We start from the raw sequence: 24,315 nt of genomic DNA, 5'->3' as shown, positions 1-24,315 counted from the left end.
CCCTGTTGTTATGTGGTTGCTACTCAATATACTCTTAAGTACTATAGGTATGTAGGAGTGATCTTCTGATGTCATGATGATGGAACATGGGGATAGTATCAGGACAGACATGGCAGACTAAAGCTAGCCGGTGGAAAGAGCGGGGGGGGGGGGTTAGTCATTTGGGCAAGTGTATCAATAGACAGATGCAACTTTAGAAACTATAAGGTTGTCGGTTCAAATTTACAGAGGCAAGGCCACGAACCCCATGAGGAAGTTTCTGGAATGTTGATGGGTTCCAGGAAGCTCTAGAAGGGTTGATCTGAAAGGAATGTGTTGCTGTTGACATTCATGCATCTCCAGTTACTACACAGTTTATTTTATTTACGTAACCTTTGGTTTAGGGTAACCCATGTAGGTTTAACTCAATATCAGGTTTCATTTAGTTTTGATTCGCTAAACAACTACTTGTGCCATGGACTGTCTGTTCCACCAAATGAAACGTTTTCATATTCATTATTCCATCATTTAAATGTCATTGGTGAAATTAAAAAAAAAGAAAGAAGTAAACCACCTTTATTAGCCTGCCAAATTTACAGAAATACATAACGAATACAACCCCGCATATACTGTATCATCTTCAACCAGAGTTAACTCAGAACAACATTTATCAGTATACATAAATGATGAATAATGACATTCATTACATGAAATTGATAATAAACTTAAACGCAGAACTCTTAAGGAGATTAAACAGTGTGTGGTTATTTACAGGCATGTTACTCTCATAACCTTTAGTGAAGCCGATGGCTCAACATGATATCAAAAAGGCTACGGGTATCAGATTGATACAGGGTTTATTAGACTAAAAACAGCTGGCTTCACACACACACACACACACACACACACACACACACACACACACACACACATTTTTGAATTGCAGCAACTCAGATTTCACAGTCGGACGTGGGGACGTGCTCAGGCTCTGTAGATGCTGTCATATGGATGCAGTCAGAGATGACAGCAGCCTCTCTACTTGGCTTTGGTATCAGTGTTCAGAGCTCACCTTATTCTTTCTCCTCATAATTCAAATAGCCATTGCTCATTTTTCAACCTCGGAAAGGTCTGAAAGATGTGCAGTATGACCTTAGCAGAGAAGATTGTCGCCATGGACGAGCATGTATGTGAACAAAAATAGTGCTATTTAAGTTGCTGAGCCATTTTCTACCCACATCATGTGACTGAATAGGCCCTTAAAACTGAAATAGCAACAATTTAATGCAACAGATATCAAAAACGAACATTTACCAAGTGAAATAATGAAAATTATTTCTCTCTCTCTCTCTCTCTCTCTCTCTCTCTCTCTCTCTCTCTCTCTCTCTCTCTCTCTCTCTCTCTCTATCTATCTATCTCTCTCCCCCTCTCTCTCTCCACAGAGCCTCCAGTGTTTCCAAGCCTCCTCCAGTAGCACCCAAGGTACAGTGTTGTGACAATGAGCTAACATATTGGTTAACATGCTTTATTGCACAAAAATCATTGACTTATCAGCTATCTGTATGATGAAGTACTTTGGCTGATTTGGTTTGGAGATTATTTGTAGTCTGTGCCCCTCTGAAACAAAGCCAGGCACACACACCTGTGTTGCATGACAACCACCATCCTAATTCAGGACAGATAGGTTCGAAATGCTGATGCTTCCTTGGAAATATACTGAGTTTACTTTGTCATAGTTTACTCAAAATCTTCGGCCATTCTATCTAATAAAATTTGATTAAAGTCTGTTAATAGATAAGAACATTATTTTACATCTTAAACAGTAACCTTTGAGGCATCAGTCTAGAATGCATTGTGTGTTGTGATGTGTTTTTGTGTGTGTCTTGCATGCTCTTTCCTCACAACCATAGGACAAAACATCAGACATCATAAAGCCAGTGGCGCTCACCCATCCCCCACCTCCAGCTCATTCCCATCTTCACCCCTCTAACCCCGCCACTGTCCCCTACAACAAACCTCCCACACCTTATGGCGGCTGTGGATTGGAGGGGGACTATCCCCCCTCACGATCCCACTTTACTGCTTCCATCCCCTCTCCTTCATCTGCTTTCACTCCTGCCTCCATCACCCGTACCACCCCTCCCCCTCCCCCTCCTCCCATCTCTTATCCTTCCTCCTCCTCCTCCTGTTCCTCCTCCCCCCCCGGCCTTGTCCCACCCCAGCCATCAGTCTATAACACACCAATCAACCTCTACTCCAATGAGAATGCATGTGAGGTTGCCATGGGACAGAGGCGGGGCCTGTTGGAGAGTCAGGGTGGAGCCTTACCCGTGCAGTTCAATGGGTGAGTTGATCAGCCAATCAGTTGAATCATTTCTTGGTATTTTATACTATACTATTTTTATGCTATGTCCAACTCTCCCAGTCTTGGTTCTAATCTAGAGAAATACACATCTATGTGCCAAGAAAACAGACATAATCTTAAAATCAGCTCACTTCTTCTATCTAGTCTTGTGGATATTACTATTTTGTTTTAAAGTATTTCATCTTAGGCTACAACATTTACCACAAATACTCTCACATTGCTTTAGTAATGTGCAAAAAAAGTTTAAGTCGGACCAAAATTGTAACACTAATATTTTCAAACATCACCAATTACTTTAATTGTCATACATTTTGTACCACCTCTTTCAACTGAAAAACAATGTAAAGCTGCATTAAGCGATATTTTTGGTATCAACAGTGAATCAAATGGCTCCATATAGTGTGAAACGATTGCTCGTTCTGCCAATTGCATTGAAATAAACACCGCATTCTACAGTTTTCCTTAAAAAGAGACAGGCGTTGCACCTTTTTTTCAGTGTCCCCCTAGTCCATTTTTTTCCCCTGACGCTCATGATGTCATCAGACACACTCATTTACATACAGCTTATCAGTTCGAATGATCAAATTATGAAACACTGCCCACCCTCGCAATCAACCCTTGCTTGTACTTGTCACTCAAAAGTCAGCGCGTGGATATTAATGAAGAATAGACCGCTCCCTCACAGTTCTTAAGACAACTGGGAACAGTTATGGATAAAGGTATAAAAAACACATTAGTCAGTTATAGATAAAATTTGTTGCTGAATGTTTTATTGTGCTGTGTTCAAGTTAATTAGACATGAAAAGTTAAACCTGATTACTGTATATATGTATATATCTCGATGATGATGATCAATGTAGCAATCCTGAGCGACAGCAACATTAGGAAGAAAGAGCATGACAAGCTAGAGAAATACCAAGGGCTGAAGGAAGATTGGATGTGGAAGGTGAAATCCACAGTAGTCCCAGTGGTAATAGGAGCACTAGGGGCTGTGACCCCCAAAGTGGGAGAGTGGCTCCAGCAGATTCCAGGCACAACATCTGAGGTCTCTGTCCAGAAAAGTGCAGTCCTAGGTGTAACAATAGGAACTATTGTTAGGAACCATTGTTTAGTTCCTTGTTTACACAGGGGTCGTTTAGGTTGTTGCACCTGGAATAACGGACCGAGCATGATGCATAACCTTACGTGCCGAAGTTATTATTAAAGTTTATAGCCCCGTGGGGTTGAAACGAGTTGTAACGTCTCATTAGTAGAAGGTAACAACACACTTTAACATGATGGCAGCGGCGGACGACTCGGTTTGAAGTTTGGTGCGGAAAAGTTTCTAGGAGCGGGAGAGCGGTTAGTGTTCCTAAGCAACGTTCAGTATATGTTAGCATTAGCTGCTAGCGTGAGACTGCCGTGTGACATGGATGGGCTTAAACCACCGCAAACGTTATGTCTGGACTCAAGCAACCTTTCGAGGACATGGAAGACCTGGAGGGACGAGTTTGCTCTGTATGTGGATTTAGCCATGGCTGACGCCGATGACAAACAGAAGGTGAAACTGTTCAGCTATCTTGTCGGGGAGAGCGGCAGGGAACTTATGGACACGTTACTGGGCGACACACCGAAGGATGCATGGACGTTAGATGACGTTATCGAGAAGTTTGATGATCACTGCGACCCCAGCGTTAACGAGACTGTGGAACGTTATCGTTTTTTTACAAAAAACCAGGGCACCAGTGAAAATATAGACCATTATGTCATGGAACTGAGAGTGTTGGCAAGAACATGCAACTTTGGGACAGTGAGAGACTCGCTCATTCGGGATCGGATTGTGTGTGGAGGTAACAACACAATCGTAAGAGAAAGACTGCTCCGAGAGAAAAACTTGACACTGGACACATGTTTGCAGCTGTGCAGAGCCGCTGAGCTCTCAAAGGACAATGTGAAAACCATCTCGGGATCGATGGTGGAAGAGGTACATGCAGTGCAAGGAGCACAGTATCGGAAACAGACGAGCAACACTGTGGAGTGCAGATATTGTGGAAAAACGCATGAGAAAAGTAAACAAAAGTGCCCAGCGTTTGGGAAGAAGTGCACAAAGTGTGGAAGAGAGAACCACTTTGCAGCAAAATGCAGAGTAAAACCGGAACTAAGGAAAAAGAAATATGTGAGTAAAATAACAACTGAATCTGAGAGTGATGAATATGAAGATATTATCACCTGTGTAAAAGAAACTGAGAAAATGAAGAAAACTCAGCTTCTCTATGCTGGCATGCTTCTAGGCAAGGACATGATCAAATTCCAAATAGACTGTGGTGCCAGTTGCAATATCATCCCAATTAACCTGCTGAATCCAGATGCCAAATTAGAACACACGAAGAGTGTACTAGTAATGTACAATAAAACCAAATTAAAACCACTGGGAAAATGTAAAGTGAAAATAAGAAACCCGAGAAACAACAAGCTATATCGCTTAGAGTTCCAGGTGGTGAATGCAGCTGGTACAGTGCCTCTGCTGGGTAGGAGAGCCAGTGAGGCCATGAAATGGATAAAAGTGCAATATGAAAACATCATGACAATAGACAGTATTGTCACAACAGAAACAACAACAGGACAGTGGATAATGGGACAAATTAAAGATGAGTATGCTGATGTGTTCATTGGCGATGGCTGCCTCGAGGGAAAATACAAAATAGAGGTGGACAGCACAGTGAAACCAGTACAGCTGCCAAAGAGGCGGGTCCCAGTCGCCATGATGAAACCACTGAAGGACGAGCTACAGGATCTACAGCAAAGAGGGATCATAACACCTGTGGAATGCAGTACAGATTGGATCAGTGCAATGGTGGTGGTACAGAAACCAAGTGGGAAATCAAGAGTGTGTATCGATCCCAAGCCTTTGAACAAAGCTCTAAAGCGCAGTCACTTCCCACTGCCAACCATTGAGGACATTTTACCGGCCTTGTCAAAAGCAAAAGTGTTCACAGTGTGTGATGTCAAGAGTGGATTCTGGCATGTGCAGCTGGAGGAGGAGTCCAGCTATTTAACAACATTTGCCACTCCATTCGGACGTTACAGGTGGCTGAGGATGCCAGTGGGGATAAGTCCGGCCCCAGAAATCTTTCAGAGAAAGGTCACACAAGCGCTGGACGGTGTACCGGGCTTGTACATTATAGCTGACGATGTACTGATCACAGGCCAAGGGGAAACACAGGAGGAAGCTGAGCGTGACCATGATGGAACACTGAGACTGTTTCTTGAAAGATGCAGACAAAAGAACATCAAGCTGAACAAAGACAAATTCAAGCTGAGACAAAAGGAGACCACATACATTGGACACCGCCTGACGGCTGATGGACTCAGGGCGGATCAAGAGAAAGTGCTTGCCGTTGAGAAGATGCCGGCACCGACTGATGTGAAAGGAGTGCAAAGGCTGCTAGGTATGGTAAATTATCTAGCCAAGTTTTGTCCCCACCTCTCAGACCAGTGCATAGTGTTGAGAGATTTGACACACAAAAACAGGGAGTGGAACTGGACAGCACAGCACGAGGAGGCTTTCCTCAAATTGAAAGAGACTATAGCAAAGGTCCCAGTACTGAAATATTACAACCCAGATGAGGAACTCACAGTGCAGTGTGACGCTTCAGACACAGGTTTAGGCACAGCGCTCATGCAGATGGGTAAGCCAATAGCATTTGCAAGCAGAGCACTCACTCAAACAGAGCGTGGGTATGCACAAATAGAAAAGGAGTTCTTAGCAATGGTTTTTAGCATGGAAAGATTTCACCAGTACACATACGGCTGAAAAGTGACGGTGCAAAGTGATCACAAGCCGTTGGAAACAATAGTGAGAAAACCTCTACTAAGTGCACCCAAAAGGCTACAGGGAATGATGCTGCGCATACAAAAGTATGATCTAGATGTAGTATATGTGCCAGGTAGAGACATGCTGCTAGCAGACACTCTGAGCAGAGCTTATCTTCCTGAGAGTGCACCGGATGCAGAACTAGAGACTGTCAACATGGCACATCACTTACCTATCGCAGCAGACAGGCTACATGATATACGATCTGCCACAAAAGAGGATGAAACACTGCAGCTTCTCATCAAAATGATGCAGCAAGGATGGCCTGACGATAAGTCAAAAACACCAAGGGAAATCAAGCCCTACTTCTCATTCCAAGAGGAGTTAAGCCACCAAGATGGAATAGTGTTCAGGAGTGAGCGCGCTGTCATCCCTGATGCATTGAGGAAAGACATCACTTGCCGCCTACACGCATCACATCTGGGTGTGGAAGGATGCCTACGGAGGGCTAGGGAGTGTGTCTATTGGCAGGGCATGAACGACCAAATAAAATCATATATAGCAAAGTGTGACATCTGCAGATCAATGGACATTAAACAACAAAAAGAAACACTAATGTCACATGATGTGCCAAGCAGGCCGTGGGCAAAGGTGGGCACGGATCTGTTCATGTTTGAAAACAAAGACTACCTCATAATTGTTGATTTTTTCTCAAATTTTTGGGAAATAGATTACCTGGCAGATACCAAGTCAACCACAGTGATACGGAAGCTGAAAGCTCATTTTGCCCGCCAAGGTATCCCAGATATTGTAATCTCGGACAATGGCCCACAGTATTCGTCACAAGAATTCCAGAAGTTCAGTCGACTGTGGGGATTTCAACATAAAACCTCATCACCAGGTTACCCGCAAAGCAACGGCAAAGCTGAGTCAGCTGTTAAGACAGCAAAAAGACTCTTGCTCAAAGCCAAGGCTGCTGGACGGGGTCCTTATCTCGCCCTTCTGGACCACCGCAACACACCATCAGAGGGGTACTGATACCACACCAGCACAGCGGCTGCTCAGTCGCCGTACCAAAACACTACTGCCAACCCAGGCAAGCCTGTTACAGCCGAAAGTTGTGCAGGTGAAACAGGATTTACAAAATAACCAACAACGGCAGAGGGCATACTACGACAGGTCGGCTAAAGACTTGGACACGCTTGCCCCAGTTGAATGTGTGAGAGTTCAGCCTCTCGCACCCCACACTGGCTGGAGAGTGGGCAAGGTGCTGAGGCCGGTCGATAGGAGATCCTATGAGGTCCAGCTGCACATGGGTGGTGTCATCAGGAGAAATCGCAGACACCTCAGGCATGCACCAGGGGCAATCTTCACTGACACTATGGACATGGAGATCAGCAGCCCCAGTCAGCCAGAGAGTGTTGAACCCGGACATTCAGAGAGTGTTCCTTCTCGCAGTGTCTTAGCAGGAAACAAAACCAAGGACACTGGTGACAGGGCCAACCCTGTTACCACCAGATCAGGCCGCTCTGTTGTGCAGCCGCAGCGATACAAAGACTTTGTGACCTCACATAGATGAATGGATCTGTAGCACTAATGGACTTTGGGGGGGGCATGAATGAAAAAGAAAAAAAAGTGAATCACAAATGTTGTGCAAATGTATTAAAGGTTCTAAAAAAAAAGAAGAAACTGAAAAGAGAAAGGATGTAACAATATGAACTATTGTTAGGAACCATTGTTTAGTTCCTTGTTTACACAGGGGTCGTTTAGGTTGTTGCACCTGGAATAACGGACCGAGCATGATGCATAACCTTACGTGCCGAAGTTATTATTAAAGTTTATAGCCCCGTGGGGTTGAAACGAGTTGTAACGTCTCATTAGTAGAAGGTAACAACACACTTTAACACTAGGGACAGCTAAGATATTGCACAGAACCCTCAAACTCCCAGGCCTCTGGTAGAGGACACGAGCTTGAGGAAGACACACACCACCTGCAAAAGGCTGAGAGGGAGATAAAAATATAACTTCCAGAAGAAAAAAATCCCTGCCCTTTGTTACAACACAGATTTATCAGTGTGAATCAGAAGTTGACTAAAAATTGCCGCATGTAACTCGACCATATGTCACAGAGGTTCCTGCACAACTGCACCAGTGTTAACCATCCAAATGTGCTGGAGCGTCTGTTGAAGTACGAGCATTAGCTGGCCAAGCGTTAGCCATTGTGGAGTTCCCTCTCAGTGCAGTGAAGCCATAATTTAAGTAAATATCACTGTTTTTTTTTTTGTTTTTAAAAGATGGAATTCAAGAGGTAATAGCCATACTGACTAATTGGTAAGACGTTCTCTCGCCAAGACACATTTAAAGGCTTGTCCCTATGATTCAGACTTAGTCCATGTGGTTCATGTTTAAGCTCAGCAGTCTAAAATTGGCAGTGTTTGGTTTGCTTGCGGGGGGGAAAGTGCTTTTTGGCTTATAATTGAGTTAAATTTTATTGAATTAAAACCAAATGCCCATGTTGTTTGTATACTGAAGAAAGCATTAGAAAATGAAGCGAAAATAACCACATGGGACACAGTAGCAAGATGTCCAGCTATAGTAGAGAGAACCAGGCTTCATTTAATTTATCTATTTGTGTGAATTACTTAATGTAGGTCACACTGAAATGTACCAGTCCCATTCTGGAAACATGTAATAGGACAGTGGTGCAAAGATCCTCTTGGCGTTAAATCGCATTTCTTCGGCCAAACAGAAATACTGTCAGCTGTTTGTGAAGTGATTCAAGTGAGAGAAAAGAGACCATGCCAGAGCAAGAGACATCGCTTTGAAAGAAATAGAGCAAGATAAACTGATTTTTTTTTGGAAACCCATGAAGGAGAAATGCGGGTGGGGGACTGTAAGACTGAATGGTTCGTATTGAGATATGAAAACTGAGAATTCATCCAACATGAAAATTATGTTTTCCAGTCCTGGAAAACTGATAAACATGATAAATGTCCAAGTATTTGAAACCGTCATGGATAATGTTGTTGCCTTTTCTTTCAATCAGTTTATTGTTTAACATTGAGCTTGACAGCTGGCATCTAGTTAGCACCCAGTAAGTAAACATCAAAAGAACGAATGACCAATTTCTTCATTTCATACAGAAGTTTAAAAAATAAACAAATACAAACAAAAAAAAAAGTCTATGAAATTCGTTAAATCAGCTGTTTAACGCTTAGGGCCACATTTGTGTAACATACAATGATGTTAACATGCATCCGATGATGATGACATACATATATGAACACACGTATGTGTGATGGAAAATGGGCTGTATGGGATAATCACGTCCTAGCTGTAGGATTACATCTATAATGAGGTGCAGGAAATCCATGATTGGTACATCGTACAATATTCATGGTGCAGCGGTTCCCCTCTTGTGCGGCAGAATATTTTAATGAGCCCTTATTTTCTTGAGATACATATGATAACACCTCAGAATGGTCACCACCCCCCCCCCCCCCAAAAAGGAAAAAAAAATCTAACTTGAGGTCACTTTCATCACTTTTGGTCGTGAATGTATCTCTCTTGTGTCTTTGCCTCCATCCTGTTATGAATCTTTTATCATCTCTAAGTGGACTTGCTCTCAGCTGGGCTGTGTGCTGGGCCCAACTGCATGGGAACAGTGGCTCACGTCAGCCATGTTAGTAGACACTAGATACAACACAACTTATCTCTGTCTCGCTTTATTTAGCCCTGTCCCACCCTGCTGTTTCTGTCTGAATTAACCCTCTCTTTACATTTTTTATCTGCTACCCTCCCTTCCTCTACTATCTCTCTCACACTTTCTCATGCTAGTGCCCCCCCACCCCACCCCATCACACCCTCCATTATCCTTCCATCATGTCTCTTCTTTCCATCTGCGCTATCTTCCCCTCTCTCAAACCCTCCCTCTTCTCCCAAAAGGGATACTGGGTATAACTGAAGCCATGACTTGTCTGTATAAATAGCCTGCACCTGTAACTCGAGCTGTGTGGATCTCTGTATGTTTCTGTAGCAAAGGTTTCCAAGCTTTGGATCAATTTAGATTTACAAGGTTGCTTTATTGTGCCATCTCTTTGCTAGACCATAAATGCCTGCGCAGACTATGGTGAAACCATCCCGCTGCTTCACCAATCCAGGGATTCAATACTTCACACACGTACTAATCTCAAAATGATGTAATATACTCGGGCCATGTTTGATTCATTTTACTCAAGATACCAGATGGCATATGCTCCTCTTGGCATTAGTTTTTATTATTTTCTTTTCATATTTCATCCTTGTTCTTAATGGTTATTAATACAGGCTGACAAATCTGGCGAGTCTCTCTTCCTATGTCAGCAAATATCAGAGGTCTGCACAATATGATCTTACATCCTGTCTTTTTGGCATGGAAGGTTCTTCTGACATAATACCAGACACGTGCATACACACACACACGTGCACACGCACACACATGTGCACACGCACGCACATACACATACACACTATAAATGTTCAAAGAATAACCTTTTGTGTTGAAGTGTAAAGTGTTGAAGTATGCTTAGACTCCTCAAAAAAAAAAAGTTAATAAGAAATTCATATGCCTGTCTGTACAAACACGTTGGAAGTCATTTCATACCTTTTCCAGAATAACTAAACTAACAGCTGGGGTGAGAAGTTGTACATCATCGACATCCCACTGTCTCCCTAATCTGCTGCCCTGAGACTTTTTCCCTCATGGCTCTGCATGATGGGAGATCAGCAGTCCACACAGCGGAGGAAGTAGTCGTAGGATTTGTAGATGACTTGAAAGCTGGTCAGTTTCTACACCTAAGCCACCTGGCCACTTGCTGCTAAGAACAGGTGTACATTTTCTAATGCCAGCTTTGGAAAGTTGCAAAAAATACTTGTACATAGAGCTCTCCAATCTGACCTGGGGACAGATATTTTTCAAAACTAATCAAAACTGTCTTACATCCCAGGCAGTTTTTTGTTTGAAGCATGCAACAAGCTTGAATATTTCAGTGTTTTAATGCTAATTGCTGGCGGTCATTACTCAAAATTTCCTTTGTGATTTCTCTAATTTGGTATTGTTGATTTTATAGTGACTGAACACTACAGTTACTGCAGATGTGGCTTATCTTCAAATTGGTTGATCAGCCAGGAGTGTCATTTTTTATTTTTTTTATTTTGAGATACTTTATTGATCCCCGTGGGGAAATTCCGCTCTGCATTTAACCTATCCTAGCTGTGTAGCTAGGAGCAGTGGGCAGCCGCCGGGCAGCACTCGGGTACCAACTCCAGTTCGTCTTGCCATGCCTCGGTCAGGAGCACAGACAGGAGTATTAACCCTAACATGCATGTCTTTTTGATGGGTGGGGTAAACTGGAGCACCCGGAGAAAACCCACCGCAGACACGGGGAGAACATACAAACTCCACACAGAGGACGACCTGGGATGACCCCCAAGGTTGGACAATCCCTGGGTTTGAACCCAGGACCTTTTTGCTGTGAGGCGACAGTGCTAACCACTGCACCACCATGCTGCCCATGTCATATCATGTATAGTGTGTAGAACTGGTAGATGAGTAAATATGGTAGACAGCCGGGTTGATATCATTCTCATTTACAAGTCCAGTGTCGCGCACATCAACACTCAGCTGGCGAGAGCAATGGCAAGAAAAAATGGCAAGTAAATCCTGTGCTGGATAACAAAAAAGAAATCCACCATTTTTATGTCCTTGACCGTCACCTTTGACCTCTGTGTACACATCGTCAAATTAATCAGCAGAAATGTTTAAAGTAGGATTCTCTGTCATCCACAGTAAAGGTCAGTGCATACAACATAGATTTATGTTTGTTGCTCCACTGAATCCCAGTTCATGGTTATATTCATGTGGGGCACCCTGTCAGCCCATGTTTCTTTCAGCATCTGTTTTTATTGATTTTGCTGTGGCGACTCTGCCAGCATGCCTGGCCTTGCAGCTTCCTGCTAAATGCATGCTTGTTTCAGAGGGGGGTTTTGTTATCAATTTGTCAGTCCTTTGTTATGCCGTTACTGTACTCTTCGTTTTGGCTTCCTGAAACATGTGTCAGTGCTCTCTCTCTCTCTCTCTCTCTCTCTCTCTCTCTCTCTCTCTCTCTCTCTCTCTCTCTCTCTCTCTCTCTCTCTCTCTCTCTCTCTTTATCCTTTTCTCTTCCAAACCTCCATCCACTTTTCCAGACACAGGCAGCTCCTACAGTCACAAAGTTAGTGTCTGAAGCATGTCCAGTTATTATGTATGTTTGGGTGCTTTTCCTTGTTTTTCTTTGCCCTTGTTTCTTTTTTCTAGCATGTGTCTCTACGTCTGCATGCGTTTGCTTGTTGGTAATATCCGGTTGGATATAAATAGCTATCTTCATAGCGTATGCACAGTGGCACAATCCCAAAAGCCCTCTCTAACTGGTATGACCTTCCCTTCAAAACGACACGTTGAACTGAGTGTACTGTTAATAATTAATGTGCATCCTTTTGCTCATAACACTAGCAGAAACACTAACATCAGGGAAGAAAATTGAGAGTAAACAGGAACAACGGTGATGCTAACAGAATGTGTAAGAACAGTAAAAAAGAAAAAAAATCAGTAAGGATTTTGAATATTCACAAGTCCAAGATAGTAATAAGTGATGGATTGCAATAAATGGGTCCCTCCTGCGTCCGGGTGGTGTGGTGGTCTAGTCCGCTGCCTACCAACATGGGGATCGCCAGTTCAAATCTCCATGTTACCTCCAGCTTAGTTGGGCATCCGTACAGACACATTGGCCATGTCTGCAGGTGGGAAGCCAGATGTGGGTATGTGTCCTGGTAGCTGCACTAGCGCCTCCTCTGGTCGGTCGGGGCGCCTGTTCGTGAGGGAGGGGGAAACTGGGGGGAATAGCATGATCCTCCCATGTGCTACGTCCCCCTGGTGAAACTCCTCACTGTCGGGTGAAAAGAAGCGGCTGGCGACTCCACATGTATCTGAGGAGGCATGTGGTAGTCTGCAGCCCTCCCCGGCTCAGCAGAGGGGGTGGAGCAGTGACCGGGATGGCTCAGAAGGGTGGGGTAATTGGACAGGTACAATTGCAGAGAAAAGGGCAGGGGGGGCGGTGAAGAAAAATAAAGTGTTGTAGTCCGTTTGCCACATTTCATGTGATAGTATGTGAGTGCAATAGGGTTGCAGCACATACGTACACATGTGAGCACACATTTAATGGTGCTGTCATCACCTTCAGCACGAGTGTCTGATCCTGTGATAGTCTTTGAACAACAGGGTGGTTTGTGCGCCTCACATCTGCTGAGGCTGCATATGTACCCCTTCTGTGAATTATGCATATTGACGAGCTCTGCAGCAGAGACTGACGTACACAAACACACACCATGACACACACACCTACCAATAATAGTTCCCTGACATGAAGACAAGTACACCTACAGATAACCACACATAAACGCACACACACTGTGTATTGTCAGAGATATATGGACTCACAAGTGTGTGGACCTGGCTCTCACATGCTTGTCTGCACTCCCACACCCACATAGCTTCGGGGCGGTGACAGGAATGTGTCAGGAGCCGTTCATAAATCAGTCCTGTCAATGTGCTGTGTGTATACAGTATGCGAGTTTGTGTGTGTGAATGTATTTATAGTTGATTTATTGACAGCAACGTGGCAAATTCTGCTAATAAATCAAACATTTTTATGTGGCATGTGTGAGTATGTGTGTGTGTGTCTGTGTGTGTGTGTACTCGTGCCAAGAGTTGATTTATTGACAGCTTATTAACATTTTTTTTCTCTCAATGCCCATTTGTTAGGAAGACACTGTTGTGCACGTATGCATGGATACACACACACACACACACACACACACACACACACACACACACACACATTTTAAATACAAAGAAGACGCATAAATATTAGATTAGATTAATCTTTCAGTGTCATGGTCTGACTACATATCTGACTACTGCATTTTTAGTTAAAATTAAATACTTTCACTGTGTATTTTTAACATCTCAAAATACTAAACATTTTAAACCGTCAAAATATGTTGGATGTGAGAAATGTTCTCTTATTGAAACTGAGCAGCAACACCGTGTGGAAGAAAGTGGTACTTCTCCTTTAAAAGCGTACTCGCCATGTATAATTACACACTTGGTTGTGTGTGTTTTGCATGCAGTAGCAGTGACAGGCCCTAACCCTGTGGCTATAGTAGAGAATATGTTGCTCCCGAATGTCTTTAATCATTAGTGTTTTTCAGCAACTCCGTCTTCTGTTAACTTTTCATTTTTACTAATCACTACTTCTTTCTTCTTACTCATCTTCCCTTCCCTTCCTGCTTTTCCTCCCCTACAGTGGCCCTCAGAATATTCTGAGGTAAGTCCCTTATACATAGTATATACATCATATGTTACCTTTATCTTGTATTTTATCTCATTTCCTCAGTGTCTTTCTGCAGTCTTGTTCTGTGCTCTTACACCCTGTCTCTCTCTCTTTCATTGGTTTTAAAGAAAACCCCCACCAACAAGGTAATAGGAGTGACTAAGAGTACCATAACATCCCTGTAATATGATGTTACCTGTGTTCTTACAGTTTTTGCCCCTTTTAAAACCCCCTGTGATTGTCGATTTGTTACACATTCTATCATCAGAATCAGAATACTTTATTCCTTCCTTCGGGGATGAATAAAGTATTCTGATTCAGCACTGTAGTAACTCATAACCTGTACACTGTAAATATAGAAGAATATAAATACTGTCGCTGCAACTACATCATTTCCCAGTAATATATTTCTGTAACCAGCAACTAAAACCCCTTATGTACAATTTAACCTTATTTTAACATTGCAGAAGTCAAACTAAGAACTTAAACTTAATCACAAGACCCGTTGTTATAAGTTTGGCTTCTGTCATACTTTCGCAGATGCCGGGATAAGACATTTTATCATTATGGTGACAGGTGACATCCTAGTCTGATTGTGTTGTCTGCATAGAGTTTGTAATATTTCATGTCCTGATTCTCCTCTTTCTGCCCTTTCCCTTTTCAGAGCTCCCAGGAAGCACATTGTGGACACAGACATTCAGTTTTACCATGTGCCCTCTCATGCCGATGCCAGCAGGAAGCGCATCACGGAGGACACAGAGGACTGGCGCCCACGCACCGGAACCACCCAGTCCAGATCCTTTCGAATCCTGGCCCAGATCACAGGCACAGAGAGCGGTAAATTACCGAGGATTACACTGGCACAGAGTGACAGAACCATTCAGCACCAATCATCGAAGGGAAACAATCATGATTTTTTTCAACATTATCTCTCTACAAATGTTGTTGGGGGGGAAAAACCCATTAGCAGCCATTATACTGGGCTCTCTTCTGTGTCTGAAATGCCACTGATGTTGGACGGAAAGGGACAATTAGTGAATTGCCGTCTTTATATGGCATTCGGTGGCTCCCGCAAACCAAGGAGTTCACAGGCTGTCTGCCAGTGATGGTACTGGTGGACACTTTTCCACTCAATTTTTGCAGCGTTTCAGAGATGCACAGAAGACTGCTCAGTCTTATGGTTGCTAATGGAGTGTCATCCATTCAGCACATACTATGTAGAGGTGATGTTGCAAGTTGTGATTATTTCTCCTTAAGTAAAGGCAGAAGACAGGCCATGCACACACTTGGACATATACTACATACTATATCATCTATCAGAACCATGACCCATAAGTTGTATGCATAGATCAATGCTGAAAATTATGATTAGCTGTACTTGTGCTCGTGCTCGTGCTCTCTCTCTCTCTCTCTCTCTCTCTCTCTCTCTCTCTTCTCTCTCTCTCTCTCTCTCTCTCTCTCTCTCTCTCTCTCTCCTCTCTTCTCTCTCTCTCTCTCTCTCTCTCTCTCTCCTCTCTTGCTGTCTCTCTCCCTATCTCACACACACACACACACACACACATGCACACAACTGACAATTCTTTTTTATTTATTTTTTTGGTTACAGATTATTAAAAATGTACTTATTTAAATTCAATTTCTCTCTCTTATACAGCTCAAGAACAAAAGACTGACATGGCCAAAAAGACAAAGTAAGTGCATGGATATGAAAATGCTTCTTTGCTGTGCTTGATGTTGTTTTCATGGTCTTGATAAAATCAGACATCCATTAAGTTGGTCTGTGTCAACATCCAGTGGTCAGTTATGTGGGTGATATACTATTATGTGGGATAACAGCACATTTCCCCTGACATATCATGTTTGCTGTCGTTCTTAGGCTTTTTTCTGTATACAAACACAGAAAATCTGAGTATTTAATTACTTGTTGGAAAAATCTGTTTATTTTATGGATGCGCAAATGTGCATGCGGATCTGTCTGATCAGATCTGAGTCATTTAGAATCAAATCAAAACTTGACCTTTGGTGCCTGTTTACATCCAATCTTAGGAAACCATCAAAATGTGAAAGGCCATTTTGAGGAAACCCCTTTTAAATTATTGAAGGCTACTTTTGAATACCACCATGTCGTTCAGTGACATTGTTTCTGTATGGGTTATCTCAGCGTATCACATATGTGTGTGTTTGCGGTGACCCATGTGCTCCTCGTGGTTGCTCATGCATTTGATTGTGATATGGCAGTCTTGCAGTGTTGTGTATTATTATGTAACATAATTGCAAATCCTGACAATCATGGCTGGACTGTGGTCTTGTTCTCGTGTGATGTGAACCATTAACTGACTTTTGCCCTTGGCAACATGCATTAATGCATACAGTATGAGTGAGACGTGCTTATGGTCACTTGTTTTAACATGTAACTGCATCGTACTGAATGTCGGTGGCTGCTCACGTACATAAATAAAACAATTTGTGTAGTGGAAAATTGCCATTATTCACCGGCAACATTTTGAAACAATGACGATGGGTGCCTTTGTTGATATAACTGATTCGCTGATAACTCTATGACCAAACTGAATATTCACGTTATTTTCTCACATTTCATTGTGATGAAGGTATTACTGCCTGTCTTCATTGATTGTGTAAAGTGCTCGCTATTTGTCCCAGGGTTTCCCGCAGTACTATATAGGAAAGAAACCCAATGTGATATTGGGCTATACAAATAAAATTGACTTGACTTGACTTGACTATAAAGTTGTAAAAAAAAAAAAATTTTAAACACACTGTCCAACCATGGCATCTGCTGGCCCAACGTGGCATTGCGTCTATGGAGTTGCATAAATTTGTAGTACCACATTGTGTAAGACAGCCCAACAACTCACTAATATTTCACTATACTATCTCTCTAACAGCTAACATATCTACATCTCCATGTAGAATGACTACAATTATGCTGACAGGAGGGAGAGAGAGAGAGAGAGAGAGAGAGAGAGAGAGAGAGAGAGAGAGAGAGAGAGAGAGCGAGCGTTGGGGTTGTACGTATATGTGTATGCCAGACTTCCTTATCCAGAAGCCTCCTGCTTATGTACTTTTAGTCTGTGCTTATCTAAAATCCATCAGATACTAATTCAGCTTGTTAAGAACAATAAACTCACTACTGGCCTCAGCCTATAACACTTTCACAAACAAACATCCTGCGGGAAACACTGCCTCATCTGTCGTGAAAGTAGTCCTAAGCGCCCATTCCCATACAGCTTTCCTTGTGGCATGGCCTACATATCTAATCGTAAAAACTGGGGCTTTTCTTTACATTTCCCTAGATCATTCTTTTTATCTAGCTCTTTTAAAGTGGCTGGAGACAACTTTTCAACTTTCTCCCCCTTGCACTTCCAAGTGTTTTTATTGTTTGCGCTGGTGTCACTTTCCGTTTATTAGCAGCCTGGCTACTGTCCAAATAAAGAACCAACCATAAGAATCCCAATTTGAACTAGAAACCTCGATCTCAGTGCTATGATAAAGGCAGGTTGTGTTATTTACTGATCTAGTTGAAAGACTGATCTAGTTGAAAGTCTCGGGTGTTGTATCAATCTCTGTTTCCCCATCGAGATCTGTTTTCCCCAGGCCAGAGTTCGATAAAACACTGGGAAACTTGATTAACCTTAACCTACCCTCAACCTAACCCTAAGCTTAACCTAACCTAATCGTAACCGATAGCTAACCTGTTTCCATGCGAACACTTTCATCTGGCTAGGGGCAAACAGAACTTGACGGGGAAACAGAGTTCGATACAACACCGGAGCTTTCTCCATCGAGTGGATGCCCGTCCGAGGTTCACTCTTGTTTCTATCACTCTCCCTCTTCACCTTCTTTGCCTCCTCTGTCAACTGTTTTTTTTCCCTCTTGCTGGGTAGAGTTTCTGTAACCAAGTATCTAATTTGTCCCTCTTTAAATGGAAATAAATCAAGATGAGACCAGATTTAAATTGTACTGTGACAGGACATTTATTCAAGGGTCTGGTAGTAGTATGCTACCTAAGTCCAAATGATTAACTAATGGACTGGAACGTATCCTCCCTATAAAAAAAAAAATCAACCCTTTGTTCAAGTAAACGCACAAAAAAATAAAATAAAATACATGATCTTCTGCTGTAATTTGTAAGTTATGACTTACAAATGAAAGAGAATGAATTACATGAATGAATGACAATATAACAAGCATGAATTCATGACATTAAAGAGTTAGTTTAGCTATTAAGAAAATTTTTAAAACATCAAATTCTTGTTCAGTATTTTTTTCTTTCAGTCTTAATCAAAAGTGAAAATTTTTTCTGTTGTAAACCGATGGACAGTTGAACCTCCTACAAAGGAAGAATGTCTTTATCCTTGATTCAGTACTCCTCGATCAATGTGAAAACACTCCCAACAAACAGTTGAAACAAAACAAAAGTTGGGTACCTAAAAAAATATATTATAGTGCTCGTTATCAAAGAAATATGTTCTGTGATACTCAAGTGACCCAAGAACAGAAGTAGGTGATGGTGGCCAACTCGTCTTCAGTGTCCAAGGAGAATGATGTTATCTATTCAGCTCCCGTCCCATCCATCAGCTAGCAGGAAAACATGGCAGAGAGCGGTGATTTGACAATAAGAAAGGCTAGACGCTGGCAACACTTGGCTAAGTCGTCTCTCTTCTTCTTCTTTCATTTCATTTTTAACATGTGTCTGCACATTGTTTTTAATGACAATAAACTGAATTGAATTAATGTCAATCATTCATGCTTTTTATAGTCATTCATTCATGTCATTCATTCTCTTTCATTTATAAGTCATAACTTACAAACTACAGCAGAAGATCATTTATTTTAGTTTTTAGCTTTTTTGTGTGTGTTTACTTAAAACAAAGGGTTGACTTTTTTTTTTTTTAGGGAGGATACGTTCGTTAATTATTTGGACTTAGGTAGCATACTACTACCAGACCCTGGAATAAATTAACTGTTACAGTACAATTTAAATCTGGTTGCATCTTGATTTATTTCTATTTAAAGAGGGACAAATAGATACTTGGTTACATACTGAATAAGGAAAAAATTGGCGCCCGAACAGGGACTCTTAAAGAGACAGTGTACCTATTAACACTGAATCAACTTGCTAAGTATCTGCTGGGTTACATTTCCACTGTCACTTCGGTTGTTCCACTGTCTGCCATTTCCGCTACTGGGGATAGCTACCGATAGCTATTGGGGAAAACAAAAGTGCTTTCCTCTCCCTACTGTGGTTGTGCAATGGTGGACACACTTACTTTATGCCATAAATCAAGCCTTAATTTTCCCACGAGATCGTGCCCGGTGGCAGACAGAATTGCATAGTGAAAGCGAAGCTAATAGGGAACCAAACTAAATGCTGATGGTGTAATTATTCTATAGCGATTACACTCTGCAATCAATATTTGCTTCCTAATGATAAGTTAAAGCAAAAAAGTTGTCTACTGCCACTTTAATTTTTCATCTTATTTTCATTTTTTTTTTCCTCCGTTCTTTTAATCCTTTGCCTCCTCACTTCCTCTCTCCTTACACCACCCTCCTGTCCAGCAGAGTGAACAAGGCCAGCACTCGGTTGGTGATCGGTCCCAAGTACAACGAGCTGAGAGACTGGCATCATGGAGTGTCTGCTCGGACCCTCAATGTCCAGTAGAGATGTGTTGGCATGTGTGTATGTATGTATGTATGTATGTATGTATATGCTTGTGTGTGTATGTGTGCGTGTGCGTGTGTGTGTGCGTATATTCATAGTTATACATATGTTTGCCGCATGGGGTTCACGTGTGTGTGTGTGTGTGTGTGTGAGACTTTCTGTGTGTGTGTACTTGTGTGAACACATCCATTTCAGTCTCCACTAGTGGGCATTAGCCATTATAGAGACAATGCGCAGGACCTGTTTCCATGTTGCTGATGAAAAGCAGGTGCCTCGCCGGCAGAGATGTTAATGACATGTCATGAAGCATTCAGATATGTTTAGTGTGAAACATGGAGCATAGGGATAACCGATGCCGATTCACATGGTTAAATGCAAACAGACACATAGGCATACAAACAGACACACACAGGGTCCTGGTGGTAGCATGCATACATTGACTGGAAAAAAAAAACGTGAAAAAAATCAATTTATGAAAAGTACAAAGGACATTTACCCACTTGTCATAATAAGAAAGCTCTCAAATGTAATATCACATCTTTTTCTTTAATTTAGCTGAAATTTAATTATGCTGCTCCAGTATCATTTGCTAATGAGTTGGCATTGCAACATTGTCAGTATTCTGTTCTGGATAAGGAATAAGGAATGTTGAATGTTAGCTAATGTGGAAGTCCGTTTGTTACATGTGTGCTGCACCATGACTGCAGAGCTGGTCTGCCTCACAGAGAAACCAGTAGAAAATTCCTCAGCACTAATTTAACCAGTAGAAAAGGAGCTGTTAGGTCAGTGTGTGCTGTACTGACACAGAGGAGCAGAATTTGGGAAGGAATTTATTTTTTGATAGCAAATCAAGCAACCAATTGCCTTTTTTTTTTCAAATGGTATTCAAATAGTAAATTCAGCCGTAATGTTATGGCCCGGCTACAAGTACTTCTTGTACTTGTCCATCCACTTCTGTGATGCCAAGAGTGTCCCATTTCTGAGTATTTTGGGTCTGTCTAGCTTTTAATACAGGGACTTAGCCCTACCATAGCATAAAAAGTCTATTATATTTCGTATGTTTTTTTTAAGCTGTCACAGCTTGTTTACACCTGTAGTATCTGTAAACACAGCCTTAATTGACTTGTGTTTTAAAATATAGTGGGATCTGAATGTTGAGATGCAAGTTTTTTTTTTTCCATCAGCACGTCAGGCCTTACAAAACCTTATTTATATTCCCTTACTTGATGTTTTTGTAACAATCCAGATTGTTGCTTTAAGGTAACTTGACCACTATTGCATTAAGGGTAGACACAGATATCTTTTTTAGTGGGCAAAAAAAAGGTGACGGTATTAAAATGTGATTGTATAAATGATATATGGTTTGAAATGCAAAAAAAATATAATCACATTTTGCCAAGACTAAATTATTTCTCCTGTGCCTTTTCCATTCATTGCACACACACACACACACACACACACACACACACACACACACACATATATATATATTACATACGTGTCGTGTTTACTGTTATACTGTTGCCAACTTGTATTGGAGTGCCTGCCGTAGCAGATTGTATAGACTCTGTATTCAGTTGATGCACTTGTATTGAAAACAGCTGGGAATCTAGTGATTCAAATATGTCCTCTATTTATGTGAGTTTGAAGAAGTATTATTCCGTATTGCCGCCAATAAAGTGATGAAGCTTCCCTCTTGTTTTCTTTTCTTTCTATCTCTGGTGTCCTCCCTTCCTTCCTTCATCCATACTCTCTCGTCCCGTCCTCCTTCCGTCCCTCCTTCTTCTTCTAGTTGCCCTTCTGAACATGAGATAGACAGTGGGGAGGCCAGGTATAATCACAGCAAAACATCGTGTGACTCTTTGGCATTCACCTTTCACTTCTCTGCCACTTTGTGTTTCATGTCTGCACTCAAGTCACTTGTAAAGAAATTAACGGTAGAAAAAGTCACAACCTATCGCAACTCTGCTAATCTGCTAAGAATGTATAAAGAAAATCACTAAACTACTAAATAACAAAACGATAGCCTGTTCTCAAAATGAGAATTTCCCGCACTGAGATTGCACAATTGAAAAAGAAAAAGAAACCGAAAACACGTTGATCTTTTCCGCACCACTTCTAACCCACGGAAATCTGACCTCAACTTCAGCTTGCATTCTTTATTAAAGAGCATCAAAGGGCGTCCAGGTAGCGTAGTGGTCTATTCTGTTGCCTACTGACATGGAGATCACTGGATCGAGTCCCCGTGTTACCGCCGGCTTGGTCAGGTGTCCCTGCAGACACAATTGGCCGTGTCTGTGGGTGGGAAGCCGGATGTGGGTATGTGTCCTAGTCGCTGCACTACCGCCTCCTCTGGTCGGTCGGGGCACCTGTTCAGGGGGGAGGGGGAACTGGGGGGAATAGCATGAGCCTCCCACACGCTACGTCCCCGTGGCAAAACCCCTCACTGTCAGGTGAAAAGAAGCGGCTGTGACTCCACATGCATCGGAGGAAGCATGTGGTAGTCTGCAGCCCTCCCTGGATCGGCAGAGGGGGTTGGAGCAGCAACCAGGACAGCTCAGAAGAGTGGGGTAGTTGGCCAGATACAATTGGGAGAAAAGGGGGGGGGCATCAAAGCTGCTCTAATTTGCATATTTTACTATCAAGCATCACATTCACACCATTATTGTCGACTCCATAACACTATACTCTGTATCTGTCAGTGGCAGAGCTCCGAAACTGCTATCGTCTCACCACGTAGATGTTCCAGTCACAGCCTGCAATGGCCTGGCTGATGAAGAGGCTACATCCTCTTCTGTTCACTTCGCTCAACCTCAGCCACAGACATTGGGCTCGTCAGCCAATCAGGGATGGCCTGTGGAGGATACTACGGTTACAAATTATGTCCTCATTGCTAATCCTTCACCAACCCACATAAATGGAAAGAACGTTTTGCCTGATGACAACCTCTTACAAGCCCAAGTACAAGGAAAGAATGTCTCACCTAAAACAACTCTACCTCCAAGTACTACAACTAAGTCCCATTCAGACCCTGTGGCTATGCCGTGTTACATACAAGGGACCTATTCATCTGACATGAACCATCTATTAGCTGTAATACCAGCTCCCTTTACCTCAGCTGACGCAATCACAAGCCAGATACCAGCACCTCCTTGTTATAGCTTGCCAGTAGACTCTTTTTCCAGTACATTTTCACCCCGTACTTCTCCTGGTTCAAACCCAGTGTCAATTCAGACTCCAGCATCCTGTTTCCCTGTTTTTTACCATTTACCTAACCAAACATCAGCAGTATATGCTTCACATAGTAGCAACCACCCACCAGCTCAGATCCAAGCACTATCTGCATCTTCAGATCTATACTCTGTGCCTGACCAGAGACCAGCTGCTTCAAATGTCCCTCCTGCTAAGACACCAAGTTCTCAACCATGCACAATTTCAATCAGTGACAGGTATATAATTCTTGGGTGTTTTGTGTCCAAATTTGCATTAATTTGCTAATTTGTCTCAATGCAATCCATACAATATTGGAACTTTGACTTTCAGTGCCTCATGACTGCATTGCCACTGTTGCCAATCCCTCTGCTCTGCTTTTCTCTAGCAGTTGCTCTCTGCCACCACTAAAAGGCAGCACACCCTCACAAGTGCTTGAGTCAAGCGACGCCTCGACTGCCAATGATGCTGTCGTCCACGAACTAAATGTTCAATCTGTTGAGGCAGTGGAAGCAACAGAATTTGATCTAGACCATTTACACCAGCACAGGTGCAACACTGCAGTCTTTTTTTTTCATTTTGCATACAAAGTAAACACCTCAGTGTCAAGAAATATGACATGTGTATTTGTTGTGTATATATCTATCCTGTTTATCTGTCAACTGTCAATGCTCTCTCAGTTGCCCTGTCAAGGAAAACACTCATCCTTCTCAGTTGTCGACACTTCAGCAGATACTCTCTCCAAAACCAGTCAGGTACAGGTTTACACTGTTTCAAGGGAACATTTCTCTTCATTGTTCCCAGAGGTAAAAATGCACCAACTTCATGCCTCGGCATGCTGCACCTATCAGTGAAATAGCAGGGTGTGCCAACCTGCCCA

The 24,315-nt window shown here is 42.4% G+C and overlaps 1 protein-coding gene across 1 annotated transcript in view; it reads left to right on the top strand.

The window, feature by feature from the left end:
• pdlim5a (PDZ and LIM domain 5a) overlaps positions 1–24,315 on the top strand; it is a 146,010-nt gene that overhangs the window by 87,760 nt on the left and 33,935 nt on the right. The window contains exons 4-7 of the mRNA XM_056283887.1: positions 1,419–1,458; positions 1,887–2,320; positions 15,207–15,379; positions 16,197–16,233. Of these exons, the coding sequence (XP_056139862.1) occupies positions 1,419–1,458; positions 1,887–2,320; positions 15,207–15,379; positions 16,197–16,233 (684 nt within the window). The remainder of the gene's footprint in view (positions 1–1,418; positions 1,459–1,886; positions 2,321–15,206; positions 15,380–16,196; positions 16,234–24,315) is intronic.

The sequence above is a fragment of the Lampris incognitus genome, chromosome 1 (assembly GCF_029633865.1).
Source record: "Lampris incognitus isolate fLamInc1 chromosome 1, fLamInc1.hap2, whole genome shotgun sequence".
Taxonomy (NCBI): Eukaryota; Metazoa; Chordata; class Actinopteri; order Lampriformes; family Lampridae; genus Lampris; species Lampris incognitus.
The sequence above is the reverse complement of the archived record's forward strand: the minus strand, read 5'-3'. Positions and strand labels throughout refer to the sequence as shown.